We start from the raw sequence: 14,274 nt of genomic DNA on the forward strand, positions 1-14,274 counted from the left end.
GCCTTTTGGGACAAGTTTGATCAGAAGAATGACTAGCTTTAGTGGGCAAATGAATGAAGTTTCTAGCAAATAGATGCCTACTTTCTTCACCAGGTTAATATAAAGAAATTAAATTGAAAGTATCAGTTCATTTCTTTGTGCGATCACCCTCTTTAATAATGCCTTTTGGGGCAAGTTTGATCAGAAGAATGACTAGTTTTAGTGGGCAAATGAATGAAGTTTCTAGCAAATAGATGCCTGTTTTCTTCACTACAAATTACAATTATATTGATATTGGTCAGACTGTCCAAAAGCTACACCAGAGAAACCAGATATGCATATACTTACGACCATTGACAGATGTAAATTCCCTCTCGCTGTTGAAGTCCTCTTTGTTAAAAACACTTCCTGGTGAGTCATCATCTTCTGGATCATAAACCTGAGCAAACATGTCGCAGCGTAAGAGTTTGTGCTAACAGAAAAACACGATATTAAACCAAAACATTTACAGGAAAGACCCTCTATTCACAATCATGAAAAACTTATTTGAGCACCAGAGCTCTAGCAAAGCTTCTCCAGACTTGAATGGGACACAAGTATTTTGTACAAGAGAACTAGTCTTTTAGAACTGTATAAAGTTAAGGGAAACAATATACATCAGCCCGTCATACAAAAATTTAATCTTCAATTGTGAATTTATTCTCAACTGGCTCAAAATCTAGATATGGTTTAGTGTGAGGAACCTGGTATGTGGTATACTGTCAGTACCAATTCTGGTTAATTAGTAACATTTATTTGATAAATATAGAAGATAGATTGTAGAGCTCTTTCATTGTTGCAAAAAAAATCAGTGTGGTATTAGGCATTTTACAAAACTCACTTGTTACTAATACAATCAAATACCTTAAAAAGCTTGGCCTTGGCTACTTCTAAAAGTGCTGGAAACATTGATCTAAAGGTTTTATCCGTGGAAATGACAGGATTCCTCAGGAAGGTAAGCCAGAGTACATTTGTTAAGTGTGGGATGGTCTGAAAAATAATTATTAATAAAAAGACAACTGAAAATAAAATATACCCTGTGGGGCAATGCATACATGTCACATCAGCAGTAACTGCTGAAAAGTAATAAATAAATTTATATATTTTATATTTTAATTTAAAAACTTAACTATTAATAAATGTTTTCACGAAATCAACATGCTGTTGAAATGACATAATATCTCTATTTGAATAGGGTAGCACTTTCAGCTAATTTACGATGAAATTACCATTATCAACGGAGGCCCTATATATAAATAATATCACATGCTAAAAAATCAATAAACTATAACTAAAATTATATGTTATACGAAGAGAAAAACAAAAATTCATGGCAGCCCTGGATGACAGACAACTTCTGTACTTCCCTCACTGGTGTAATTTGTAATATTAATACTAACTAATAATAATAATAATTAATATTTGTATGGCGCAAATTAGCATGTGCATATGATCAAATGTGCCTAACAAATTGTATAGGTAAAAAATAAAAAAAATAATTAATTAAAAATAGTTATTTACAATTCTTACAGTCCTTACATCGTATTGTAAGCAACTCTACATAAAAATTCTTCAATTTGGACTTAAAATGTGTAAGATTATCCTCGTCCCTTATTGCGTTCGGCAGTTTATTCCACAGTGACGGTGCAGCAGCAGTAAAAGCCCTGTCACAGGGTGTCTTCTTTGTTTTCGTGGAAGGTGGTACTAACAAAAGTTCAGAATTTGAGCGAAGACCATACGTGGAAAAATTCCTAACATTAACAAGATTACAAATGTAATCAGGTGCTTGGCCATGTATGGCTTTGAAAGTAATTATTAAAATCTTAAAATCAATTCTAAATTTGACTGGTAGCCAATGTAACTACCGAGAGGATATTGTAGTTCTAGACAATCTGATTCTTTTGGTTCTATACACAAGTCATGAAATGCAATACAACATCACTACCTTAACTGGAAATACCATGATTTCAAAAAAATTATTATTATTATTATTATTATTATTATTATTATTATTATGATCATCATCATCATCATTATTGTTGTAATTATTATTATTATTATTATTATTATTATTATTATTATTATTATTATTATTATTATTATTATTATTAAGGAAACAGCAATTTTCTTCCATTTTGGTTCCTTTTTTCTCAAAGAAATTTATGTTATAGCATTTCACAGTTGAGTACACTAGAAACCAATGGCTAAATGTTACATGCACTCAGCTATGTCATACACAACTTCACCCTACATAAACTCACTATCAACTCTACACTACAAATCAACATTTGTTGTTCAAAAACTTGATTGAATTTAAGAGTGATGTGTTAGTCAGTCATTGACACAGGCATACTCAGAAAAAAGGAAATTCTATTTCTCCCAATGCAATAGGAGTCGGACCTATGACCTGATTACTAGGTCAGATGCTCTACCACTGAGCTACAGGAGACTCGTGGGAGCTAAGGCCATTAAACTTGGCTCATGTGACAAACATCCTGCATACTGCTAGGATTTGAATGTTGATGTATGACATGTGCAATGAAATAAATTTGATGGTATAATAATTATAGTTTTGAAGAAATTTCAGTGAAAATGCCATTTGAAAAACATTCACTCAACTATTTGAGGGCCTTCAAAAAAATCATGATAATTCATCTTTTAACTAACTTACCAAGCTTTCATGCTTTGCAAATGAGATCAGTGCTTCTAAATACTGCTTGAAGTTTGGTGGCTTTTCTTTAGGATAGTTTGAATTCTAAGTGATTGAGAATGACAGACCAATTAACAGTTGAAATACAGACAAACAGGTGCCTACAGTAAGTTCAAAACAGAGGCTACACAGGTAAAGTTCTGAACTGGGCTGTAAACTTAGTACAAATAAGGGATTTAGTTTCTAAAGAAACTGTGGTACTGCGTTGGTGGGGAGTGGAAAGAAACGTTTTATCACAGAGTTGATAAGGTAATTTGGCCACTGTAAAGAGATCCAAGGACTGACGTGTCAAGCGTTAGCCCTTAGTCAGAGCAAATCCATCAGTTCTGAGAAAGGACTAATGCCCAAAAATGTGAGTTGTTGCCGTCTTGCTTGGCACAATTTCCAAAAATATGTTAAGTAAACTCAGACCCATGTCAGGAACAAAAACCATGACTGTGTAAAATGAATAAATGATAATACCTTCCTCGCGATCTCTGATTTTTTACCATGTCAGTCCAAAACTTTCCCATTTTAGAACTATAGGGCTGATTTTATCAACTAACGTCGGTCCTTGTGGCTAAGCGTTTTCTCAATAACTTCGCCTTTGGCGGACTTCGGTCGTCTTCGGAAGACTTTAGACGTCTTTGGACTCCTTCGGAAGACTTTGGACTTCTTCAGGAATCTATGTCGTCTTCAAAAATCCCAGCACTCCCAGGATAAAAATCTCAAGCCTATTTCTCAGAAAAATTTGGCAGGTATACAAAAACACAATGAACTAATTAAAGGCTACTTCATATTACTCTTACCCACAAATAGAAGAGCTGAGCTTCTCCTAGAGTCACAAGCACCTGACACAATCTTTTTAGGAAAAGATATTGTCTATCATCAAATTCAGCAGTAACTGATTTCCTGGTAATAAAAAAATAATCAATGTTTCTTTACATCACAAGTTGGAATGATAATGAGTCACCTTACTCCTTAACACAATGGATAAGCCCTCTGCCAAATGCTGAGCGGCACCTCAATTATTTTAACCCTCAATTTTTTTTAAACTCCCAATTCTTCTAACCAAAAGTTGTTTTCCTTCCCTCGGTTGTTCAAAGAGCGGATATCCAGTGGATAAATCACTATCTTGCGGACAAAATGTACTGAAATCAACACATTTTATCCGCTGAATAGCGACTTATCCGCTGAATAAAGTTATCCGCTCTTTGAACAACTGGGGCCTTGTCATTATTTTGCTTAGGTCAGATTTTTACCTCTGATTTTTGGATCTTCTGATTTTTCAAACCAAATTCAATTTCCCTACGACGTTTATAATGGATATAACAAAATAATGATAGCAAAACACCGACAATTGGAACAAAATATCTAAGCAGATGATGAGTGTTCTAGGCAGCAAGAGTAATAATAATTTAAGTAAAACTTTAGAGTAAGATTGTATGAAGCCCGGTAACAATGAAAATGGAATCTGATAAAAGACTAGGACTACTGCTTGTACTCAAACTAACTGACTTACTGGGCAGCAGACAGTATAACACTCATGGCATCCTCACTAAATAGTTTTAACAATGGTGTCCTGTCATTATATTTTCCCTGAAAAAAAAAAACAGTCATGCAAGTTAATTTTAATTAAAATCATCCTGGCTGAGTAGTTTCACAGGGAATAGTGTTTCATCTTATTTGCAAATGTTCACTGAGAAGTGGGTTAATTGGAAAAAACAAGGCACAGGCAAGTTTTTTTTAACCAACTTGAAAGTTGGAATATTTTAAGCCTCAGGTGAATAAATGAGAAAGATGTATTACTCAGTAAGTGACACAGGCATACTAGGAAAAAAAGTCTGAGTGCTCCTATCAGGAGTCAAACCTACGACCTTCCGATTGCTAGTTCAAATGCTCTACCACTGAGTTACAGGAGACTTGTGGGAGCTTAGGCCATCACTCCCACAAGTCTCCTGTAGCTCAGTGGTAGAGCATCCGAACTAGCAATCGGAAGGTCTTAGGTTCGACTCCTGAGTATGCCCGTGTCACTTAATGAATAATACATTATTCTCATGAATTTTCTTTTATCAAAACAAAATAGCTAAATGCTGCGTTGCATACAAACGTATCAAGGGTGAAGTATCCTTATGCACTGAAGGCTCTTCAATACTCAATAGTCAGCAACACAATCGTGCTACGAGATATAGTAACACTAATTTTATTTGTCCAGGATTTAATCGTATGACTGAAGGCGGTAGATCACAGTTACTACCTGTCAACTTTGGAACAGCCTCAGTCTAGAACTCAGGAATTCTGTGTCATTAGAATCTTTTAAGAACAATTATAGAAACAACCTTTGTACAACAGAAACTAACATCATTTTTTTGTTTAACATTTGACTCATTATTTGCTCTCAAGTTATGTTTTATTTTTATTCATAATTCGTCTTCTTATCAGATGGACATTTTTAGTTTTTATTGATAGTCATGTTAGAATTTGACATACATTGTATTTTTAGCTCTCACATTTCTATGTACACTTCCTATCACATTGTATTAGTTTTGTAAGAATTTTTTAGATAGAGGGCCACAAGACAGTTTATTAGTTACCTCAACTATTCCATGCCACCCTCTCTAAATAAAGTGTATTATTATTATCACTTATTGATGCTGGGAAAGAAATAATTCAAAGATAATTGACTACTTACATGTATGTGCGTCTGAAATTATTATTTTAAAGAAGATAGGTCGCTGAGTGCTGGCAGCAAAAAATTAAAGGAGCATTCACCTTTCTACTGACGATAATAAGAAGACACTCAGCAGCTGCTATCTTGAGCAAGTCCTCCTCTAATAATAAGCACAGCATTTGCAGAATGATACAGTTCTGTGTATACAACACTGGATACTTCACCCAGTCAAGATATCCTGTTAGTGTTACAAGGGTCTGTTGTGCTAGGCGCAGGTGAACAGTAGCCTGGAAGAGAGATAAATGGCTCATCTTTTAACAACTGCAGATGTTTACCTCAAGTCCTGGCCAAATTGTTTGAGACAGAGGCCTTGTTGGGACCGATTTAGACATGGTTTATCTCCAAACCAATTTAATACAATACATGTATATATGTTGATGAACAAAGACAAATGTATAGATCTGTGTGGTTTCTACAAGTGTTAATAAATGCTCAACATTGAACAGGGGGCGGGTGGGGGATTACATTAATGAGCATCTTATAGCAAAGGTATGTTGATACTGTCAAGGCAAAGCAAAGTGGAAAAAAATTTGAAAAGAGCGAAGTGCCCCTAACTCAATTGGCCAGAATTGTTGCATGGTAGAACAAACATTAAACTGAAGTGTAAAATAACTGTACATTATAATGTAACTCAGCAATGGGCATATAGCTTTTTCATACACTGATACATTATATTCATATAATTTTCCACAATGTACATGTACTGTAAAAACATTTATTGTAAGTATCATGGAATCTCCAGAGGGATTGGGTGTTCAAACCATATAAAACACCTTCCACGGAGTAATACCCCATGTTTTTAGAGATTAAACTGAATTAGCTGACATCCTTGTCACACAACGATCCAAGGACATTATAATAATCAACAGACATCCTGTACATGTAGTATACGTTCAAATACAATATTATGTTTTGAACGATAATAATTTATTTAGCAATAGCTCATAGTAGGTCACTGTAACATGTAACATATATCTGTTCAGTATCCATGCATGGTTAACGTAAATGATAAACATTAATTTAAAACAGACCTGAGCTTTACAACTAACATCCCCACTTTGAATGCGACTCTGTGGAGAAAAACAACATTGTGTACATGTGATTATATAGAAACATATTGTACTACAGTTGACTCCCAATAACTCGAACCCTCGCTAACTCGAACCTCGCACTAATTCAAACCAATTTTCCTTTCCTTTCAGGTCATTTTCTATATACAGTCGACTCCCGATAACTCGAACCCTCAACGGAAATTGAAAAAGGTTCGAGTTATCGGAAGTTCAAGTTATCGAGGGTAAAATTGTATAGAAAATGACCTGAAAGGAAAGGAGAATTGGTTCGAGTTAGCGGGAGGTTCGAGTTAGTGAGGGTTCGAGTTATCGGGAGTCGACTGTAATTTTACCCTCAATAACTCGAACTCCCAATAACTCAAACCTTTTTCAGTTTCCCTTGAAGGTTCGACTTATCGGGAGTCGACTGTATTTGTCTTGGAGTCCTCAGGTTCTCTGGTCAGAAGTTATTCAATTGGAGAAACTCTGAGGTATTACAATTTTTTCACCGCAAAGTCCTGTGGTACAAAAACTAAAATGGAAGAAAGAGCTGTTGACAGGGCAGCCAATCCAAATTTTTTTTCTATTTTTTTCAGTCTCTCTACTGCTGACCAGAGTTAGGACTGAGGACTTTGGGTACAAGATTGATATAGAAATTGCTAAAAAGCATATTTTGGGAAATTAAATACAGTAAGCTTTATCAATATAATGCCACTTCTTACAAGTAAAGGGGTGCCTGGAAAAAATCCCTTAGTGACTTCTGAGAATAGCTAGATTCTCCTTCCAAATTTCATTGTATTCGCTTGTGAAACAAAAGGAGAATTTGGCCTTACATCAAAAGTCACTTAGGGCTTATTCCACGCACCCCTTCAAGTGTCTTCTGTTTAACAAGCCTTACATGTACATGTAGGGCAACACCCTTTTAATGAAAACAGTTTTATTTGGATGAAAATATAATTTTTTTTAAGTATAAATTAAACTAATAAAGAAATTAAAAACATGCCATTAAGTGGTACTCTTGTTTAACAAGCTTCAAAATCAGACACACCAATACTGTACCAACAATGTACCAATACTGTACCTTTAAAGTTCTGTAATTGGTCATATTGGTTTTCAGTGTTTCAATGAAGAAGGTAAATAACCCCTGAGCATGGAGGTTGAGTTCCTGTGTAATCTCCTTCTTTCTGTTTGACTGTAGATTGCTGTCCATTGAGATCACATCCTCGGCCAGTCGAAGCAGAATCATAAGGACCATTTCAGTTTGAACATCCTGTTAAAAAATGCAATGTTTGATTTCTCACATGTATTTGCAATACTGACAACAAAACAGGCTGACATTATTCTACAGGTCCCAGAACCATGCTAATTAACAACAGTGCCTACTATTGTTACTGCGCAAACGTTCTGTGCATCTCGTGATACTCGGGTTTCCTATGGGTGGTGGCTACCAATACAGGGATATTTTTGCCCAGTTTAAACTATTCAGAGAAAGCAGAACTTAGCAAGTGCTTTTGGTAATCAAGCTCAACCTTATTAAATAAAATACAATTACAGTTTGTTGTCTATAGGCAAAATTTAAAAGTTTAGTCATGTGACAGAATTTTTTTATTGCTTGATCAAAATATAATATTAATGTTCTTCTTGAATGAAAATAAAAAAAAATCTTTCTCAATTTTTCTTCCCACATTTAAGGTGTACAAAAGCATCAAATTTCACTTCTGGTTGCCTGGGTACAATACCACACTCAAGATAGGAAACTGGGGATAGTAGGGCTGTGATGTTAATACAGGAATGCTTAGTCTCACAGTTTCTCTTTTCCCTCAGTTGTTTCCTTCTCAGTATTCGACAATCATATTGTTCATATTTTCATCCCCACAATTTTCTTCCTCTGCCCACTGGCACAAAAAAAACTGAGGAATAGAGAAATAGCAAGACCAGCATTCCTGTATTGACGTCACAGCGCTACTATCACAGTCTCCCGTCTTGTATGGTATTGTACCCAACCAGAAGTGAAATTTTGATGCTTTTAAGGTGGCTTACTACAGTTTTTGTACTGTGCGATTCTTCGATATGCGCGTGCCCTGCACAAAGCACGCGAAAGCATCACGCGTGAGGAAAATCACGCTAGCTTGCTGAGGAAATCGCGCGAGCACAAAAACAAAATGGCGGCTCTCGGAAAAATTTCCTGGTATTCCAGGTCAGTTTCAGGGGTGTGTTTACAGTAGCTAGATCGTGTTTGGGCTTGATAACTGAAAAAAACGTGTTGTCTAATGGTTGCTGTTCCTTAACAGCCTTAAAGCCTTTGCAGAGTTGTGATTTTGCGCCAAATGTTTGAACACGACAGCAGCATGCACTCACCAGTTGGAGCGCGTGTGCGCGCTGGAACCCGGGTTTTTTCAGAGCAAGCATGCGCAATGGTCTTCTCACCGTAGGTCGCAATAATTATTTTTCCTTGCTTAATTTCTCCAAATCTAGCCGCACAACCTATGTTCAAATTTTTGCTGTTGACAGAAAACACTAAAACGGAAACGTGCATGCTTTTTAAAGAAAATCTGTCAGAATTTTTTTTAGGAATTTTCAAACAAGGCAAAATTTCCCAATTTTGTTATTTGCCAAATTTCTCCCTGACAAAATTTCGTGTTCTTCCCCGTGAATACTCATTTTTGCGCACTTTCCATTAATCCTGAAATTTTGAAATAGGGTCGTACGGCCAGATTTAAAGCCAGACAACTCTAAAAGGTGTAGTTTCCAGGCCCCCACTAAGACTTATTCTTTTGTATTTAACACTTTTTGAGCATTAGAAATTTAATTTCTGATTCTAAATTATCTCTATTGTATTTACTGTACTAGAAAAAATGTCCAAGGAACTTCCTCTTGGCGTTTTTCTTAAGTTTGATTTAAGGCCTTCTTTCACTCCAGAAAACTGTAGTAAGCCACCTTAAATGCCTCAAACGCGGGGAAGAAAAATTGATGAGGAACTTTCTTTCGATTTTCATATGAGAACAACGTGAAGACTTGATCAAGCAAATATAAAAAACTTCTGTCATATACACTTTAAAGGGTAAAAAAAGAGACCATAAAACCAAAAGGGTAGCAATTAATCCATACTCCTAATCCGCAGATGCTGTTCAGATCTGGCAGCAGTGAGCTCCAGTTCTGTGGCCATTCTCTCTTTGTTATTTCCACAACAAGCCTCGATAAAGCTTCCTTGATGTGAGTGGGTTCATCTGGCAAATTTCCACTTCCCTGAAAACAAAAATAAAATCATATTATTCAGTGATTGGGGTCTGTTTCTCACCAAGTTACTCACAACAAGTTAAATTAAATTTTAGATATAAAAGCATGGCCTCGATCTATAAGCGCAAGGGACAGGCCAACATGTTACAAGTGATCCCATTCCCGCTTTGTAAGTAAAATGGATGCCTCGGGCACAAACATTTCAGCCCATAAGGGCAGATCACTTTCATCCCTTACTCTCATCCCTTTCGTTTCTCTTTGTTTTTTGTTTTCCTTCTGCTATATCTTTCTTATTTCTTCTATTCTACTTACTAGTTACTTTTCTTAGTTATCAATTTACTTCCTTTAAAGGGGCACAGTATTAGTTTTACTAGAGATACCCCTCTACTCTCCTCCCCCTATTTGAATAATTGTATTTTATATTTTTGATATGAATTTGAATTGCATTTTTGAGCTGCATATTATTCTATGTTTTAATAATATATTTTGCACTTATGTAAAAGTAAGAGTGGAGAGTATAAATAAAAAATGTCCCTTACTCAACAGACCAGATAGGATTATCATAGAAAACTGTTTTCAATTGTATTATTCATCACCTTGATTTCTCAACAGACCTGTGCGAGGAGGTGAAGGGACATTCCCTTGAGTCTGGCTTGTTCATGTGCACTCATTGCATTCCAGTTGAATCTGCACCGAAAAGAAATAAACACTTCTTTTTGAACACAAGTCTTGCAACAAAATCGTTCCCCAACAGAGAAAAAAACAGGGCAAGAAATGGATCATCTTTGCATAATATTGGGCCCGTACATTGTATTTCCTCTGAAATTGTAGACTGAAAGAAAGCCTTGTGAAATACATCTCCCAAAATATTGCAAAATAAGTACCGGTATCTACTATATTTAAAGTAACATGTACGTGCAATACATTGACCTCTTCACAAAGTGACTAACTGCTTAATTTTGCAATCACAATTTGCATTACCATTAACTTTTTAAGGATAATTTGCAAGAATCCCACCTAGCAGGAGATAGACTAGTTGGTTATTTATATTACAAGCATGGCCAAGAAGTTGAACTTGGGGCTACCAAAAAACAACTACAATAAGTGGTAAGAGTGAGGCTTGAATCTGGGACATCTAGATTGCACGTTAGCACCCCAACCACTCGTGCTGCATTCTAGCCTGTGTTTTCATCATTTCGTGGTAATTAATGTGTCACACTTTTAGCTGATACATACAGTTATATAAATCTGTCTAAGTTACGTATGCAGGCATGCAGCTAAAAACCCCAATTCAAGCCTGAACACAACTGATTACGAATGAAACTATTAAACAAATCGTAATTAAAAAAAAAAAAAAAAGAATGAGACTTAGTATTACTTGACAGTATGTTCCAAAAGCTGAAGTCCTGTATGGCGGATCACTGCAGCATTTTGTCGGTCAAACAGTGCAAGAGCCACAGGGACGCACAATGGAGAATTGGCCTTGAACTGTTCAATAAACTGTACATAAAATAGAACAGTTATTAAGTTTGATGTCAAAAAGAAATTAACCAAGCATCTTGAAACTCCTCTTTTGTGTGAAAAATTTTTTCACTCAAGTTGAGGAAAAGGGAAAACGCTTTTGGGATGTTAAAAACAGCACTGAGAGTTAATCAGATCACTAAAATGCAAAACATGATAATCAATTTGCTGAATGAATAATTTCACATTATCATAGACGTTATGTCACAAACATGTGAATTTATGTATTTTTGACAGGAGAATTTCTGTTCATTGCAGAAATATATAGTAACTGCTTACATTGGATTACAACTAAGACTGAATCATTTCCAATTTGTTAAGGTGACTCACGATAGTTTCCAGCACTTTCCAGCGCTTACACTCAGATGGATCAATATTAACGCCCTTTATCAGTGGATACTACAATTACTAACAATAACGGTATCATACTGGTGCCAAACCATTGGTAAACAAGATATGAGACGGTAGATAGATTAGTATGAAAACAGGATGATTATTGTAAAAATTTTAAGAGACAAACAATCTGTATGATTTAATTTGTGTTTATAGTATGTTTAGATGAATTTCAATTACAAATTATCACTCCAAAGATGGATAATCCGTCTTTACTGAAGTCTTGTTTTTAGACCAGCTTGTATATCATTCCTCAGATGGATTATCCTTTTTTAGAAATATTATGAACATTTGTAAATAAACAAAATTTTTCACAATTTTTAAAAGAGCTTCCTAAGTTGCATTAGATCTAAGCTAAACAACCTTTTAAATCTAACAAAACAAAACTTGTACATGTAATAAGATTCAAAAACACAACAAACAATATAGCGCGGGAAAAGAGAAAACCTATTAAATGTGCTGGCGCGTGTATAAATCAGTTTTATAGGCCCTAATGACTTGACTTAAATCAGTGTCTATAAACCGCATTTTTAACAAAAAAAATATTTACAGAGACTCTCTACTTACCTCATAAGCTTCAACTCTCTGCTGCTGTACCGTAGATGGGTTTAACGCTGTTTCAATCGCTTGAATTAACCTCAACGATATCGCTTCCACTTCAGACGCCATGTTTGAAACAAAGAATTGGCCAAATTAGTACGTTATGTCCGTAGAATATAGTGTCTTTCACAAAATATACCGCTATCTATTAGATTGCGGGCTCTCGTTGTCTCTTCCAACGCGAACCAACGCGAAGTTTATACAAGGGCAGCTGGCCTGGCTGTGTAATATTTTGCACAAATGCATTGAGGATCGAAGGAAAAAAATCTGTCACCGTGTTCAGCAAAGATTTTGGTGACAGGTCTGTCTTTCAAACACGATGTGCCAACTTTCGGAGTGACGATCTTGCAGATGTGTATGGAATACGGGAACGCGCGCGGGAGCGGAATTTTGCGCGGAAGATGACAACTTGCATGTACAATTTGAATTAATTGTCTGAAGAGTTTTGGATTTTTAAGTCCTATCGTCGTCATAATGGCGGACGATTTGTACACCGAGCCAAAAGCATCGGAAGAACCTTACACAAGGATCAAAACGCTAGGAAGAGGGGCTTTTGGTGAAGCAGTTTTGTATCGGAAAACAGAGGTAAGCTTGTCAACCACTCTTTCTTGTTGTTTTCAGCCGAAAGGCGCATATTGTTGTCCGCCCATATATGTACAAAACTAAGTACAAACCTCGCAATATTATTTTTCTTATATAAGCTTATCTCATCAGCGCTTTATTACCCGAAATCTAAAATTTGAGGAAGCTCGTTAAGAAGATTTTTTCCTTCCAACTGTGTAAATTATGCGAATTCAGTGGAAGTCGATCGATTGTGATTATTTAAATATCGACGATTTGTAATCGTTGTTTTGATTACAGGAAGAAGTTACTCCCTACTTGAATAGCCATCTTTTTAATGATTTATCTTAACTCTTGCTGGGCAAATGTCAAAATGGTTCCTTGACCTTCCATTTCCTGTACCTATTAAATATCAAAATGTAAATCTTAAGCTTGTCATAAACATACGGTAGTGAAATACTCCAGACTCGCGTAGTCGCTAAACACGAAAACCTTACAAAACACTAGGTCAGCTGTTGGCTTGTAAGAATAAACTTAAAGTATGTAAACGAGATCTTTTAATTAAAATCCCACATTTCACGGACTCTAAATAACCCAGCTTCAATGCTTCAATTTTAAGCACACCACGAAACAGACAAGCGATAATTGTATTTATCTTGAAAATTTTAACATGTATCTTGTGCTCAACTATAAAGGATTCGGTGAAATTGACAAAGAATAGACCAGATACAGAGGCCTACCACATCCGAAAATTCGTGACCGCGAGTTTTTGCCATGAAACTTGATAATAATTGTATTTATCACATACTTGTAAAAGAAATCAAGCATGGACTGTTTTTTTTTTATTGTTATTATTATTACTTCAATCAACACTTGAGAATTTTGAAACAGGCTAATTAGAATAATCGGATGATGAGTCAACATGAAAAAATCCTTTTCTTGATTTTGTTCATTGGTTGGCTACATGATTTGGCTGGACAGATTATTTATTTATGGTTGAAAGGAAATACGTCTATAAAGATAAATAAGTCAACATAGCCTTGCTATGCATGACACCTCTTAACATTTTAACAATGGCTGCAAAACTTGAGAAACGTTTTTTTTTTATGTTGACCTCTATAAGTGCCAGGATTCTGTCTGATTGTGGACCTCACTCTACCGGATCACCCATTAACATCTTGTTAAATTACAATCATACTTTTGTGGCCCAAGTAAAAGCCTACCGGTTGCCCCTTTTTTTTTCTGAGAACCTCATTAATCAGTTCGTGACTAGTAAATAACTGTAACCAACTGCCTTAAATTACAATAAAGTCCCAAGGTGTCATTTCTATAAATTATATATCCACTCGCAGGCTTTTTGTTTAGGTGGTTTATTATAAACAAGGGGACACCTCCATTGCCCCAAGGGTGTCCCCTTACTGGAGGTTCCAGTCTAGGAAGTCTCTAACAGGAAATCAATACTACAAAGTCGAGAT

General features: G+C 35.7%; 2 protein-coding genes across 6 annotated transcripts in view; one reads left to right on the top strand and one right to left on the bottom strand.

Moving 5' to 3' along the window:
• Positions 1-12,321, bottom strand: part of LOC146467186 (exportin-5-like) — a 51,240-nt gene extending 38,919 nt beyond the window's left edge. For both annotated transcript variants that reach the window (XM_085126151.1, XM_085126152.1), the window contains exons 1-12: positions 12,206-12,321; positions 11,103-11,224; positions 10,339-10,411; positions 9,596-9,733; positions 7,569-7,757; positions 6,470-6,508; positions 5,480-5,665; positions 4,230-4,306; positions 3,517-3,619; positions 2,690-2,773; positions 883-1,008; positions 328-418 (exon numbers count right to left, since the gene is read on the bottom strand). In XM_085126151.1, the coding sequence (XP_084982277.1) occupies positions 328-418; positions 883-1,008; positions 2,690-2,773; positions 3,517-3,619; positions 4,230-4,306; positions 5,480-5,665; positions 6,470-6,508; positions 7,569-7,757; positions 9,596-9,733; positions 10,339-10,411; positions 11,103-11,224; positions 12,206-12,307 (1,330 nt within the window). In that variant the 5' untranslated portion in view covers positions 12,308-12,321. The remainder of the gene's footprint in view (positions 1-327; positions 419-882; positions 1,009-2,689; positions 2,774-3,516; positions 3,620-4,229; positions 4,307-5,479; positions 5,666-6,469; positions 6,509-7,568; positions 7,758-9,595; positions 9,734-10,338; positions 10,412-11,102; positions 11,225-12,205) is intronic.
• Positions 12,322-12,417: 96 nt separating this feature from the next.
• LOC146467188 (serine/threonine-protein kinase Nek9-like) overlaps positions 12,418-14,274 on the top strand; it is a 33,112-nt gene continuing 31,255 nt past the window's right edge. For all 4 annotated transcript variants that reach the window (XM_085125984.1, XM_085125986.1, XM_085125985.1 and 1 more), the window contains exon 1: positions 12,418-12,823. In XM_085125984.1, coding sequence (XP_084982110.1) covers positions 12,713-12,823 — 111 coding nt within the window. In that variant the 5' untranslated portion in view covers positions 12,418-12,712. The remainder of the gene's footprint in view (positions 12,824-14,274) is intronic.

Source organism: Pavona decussata, unplaced genomic scaffold, assembly GCF_977016875.1.
Source record: "Pavona decussata unplaced genomic scaffold, jaPavDecu1.1 SCAFFOLD_137, whole genome shotgun sequence".
In the NCBI taxonomy this organism is placed as follows: domain Eukaryota; kingdom Metazoa; phylum Cnidaria; class Anthozoa; order Scleractinia; family Agariciidae; genus Pavona; species Pavona decussata.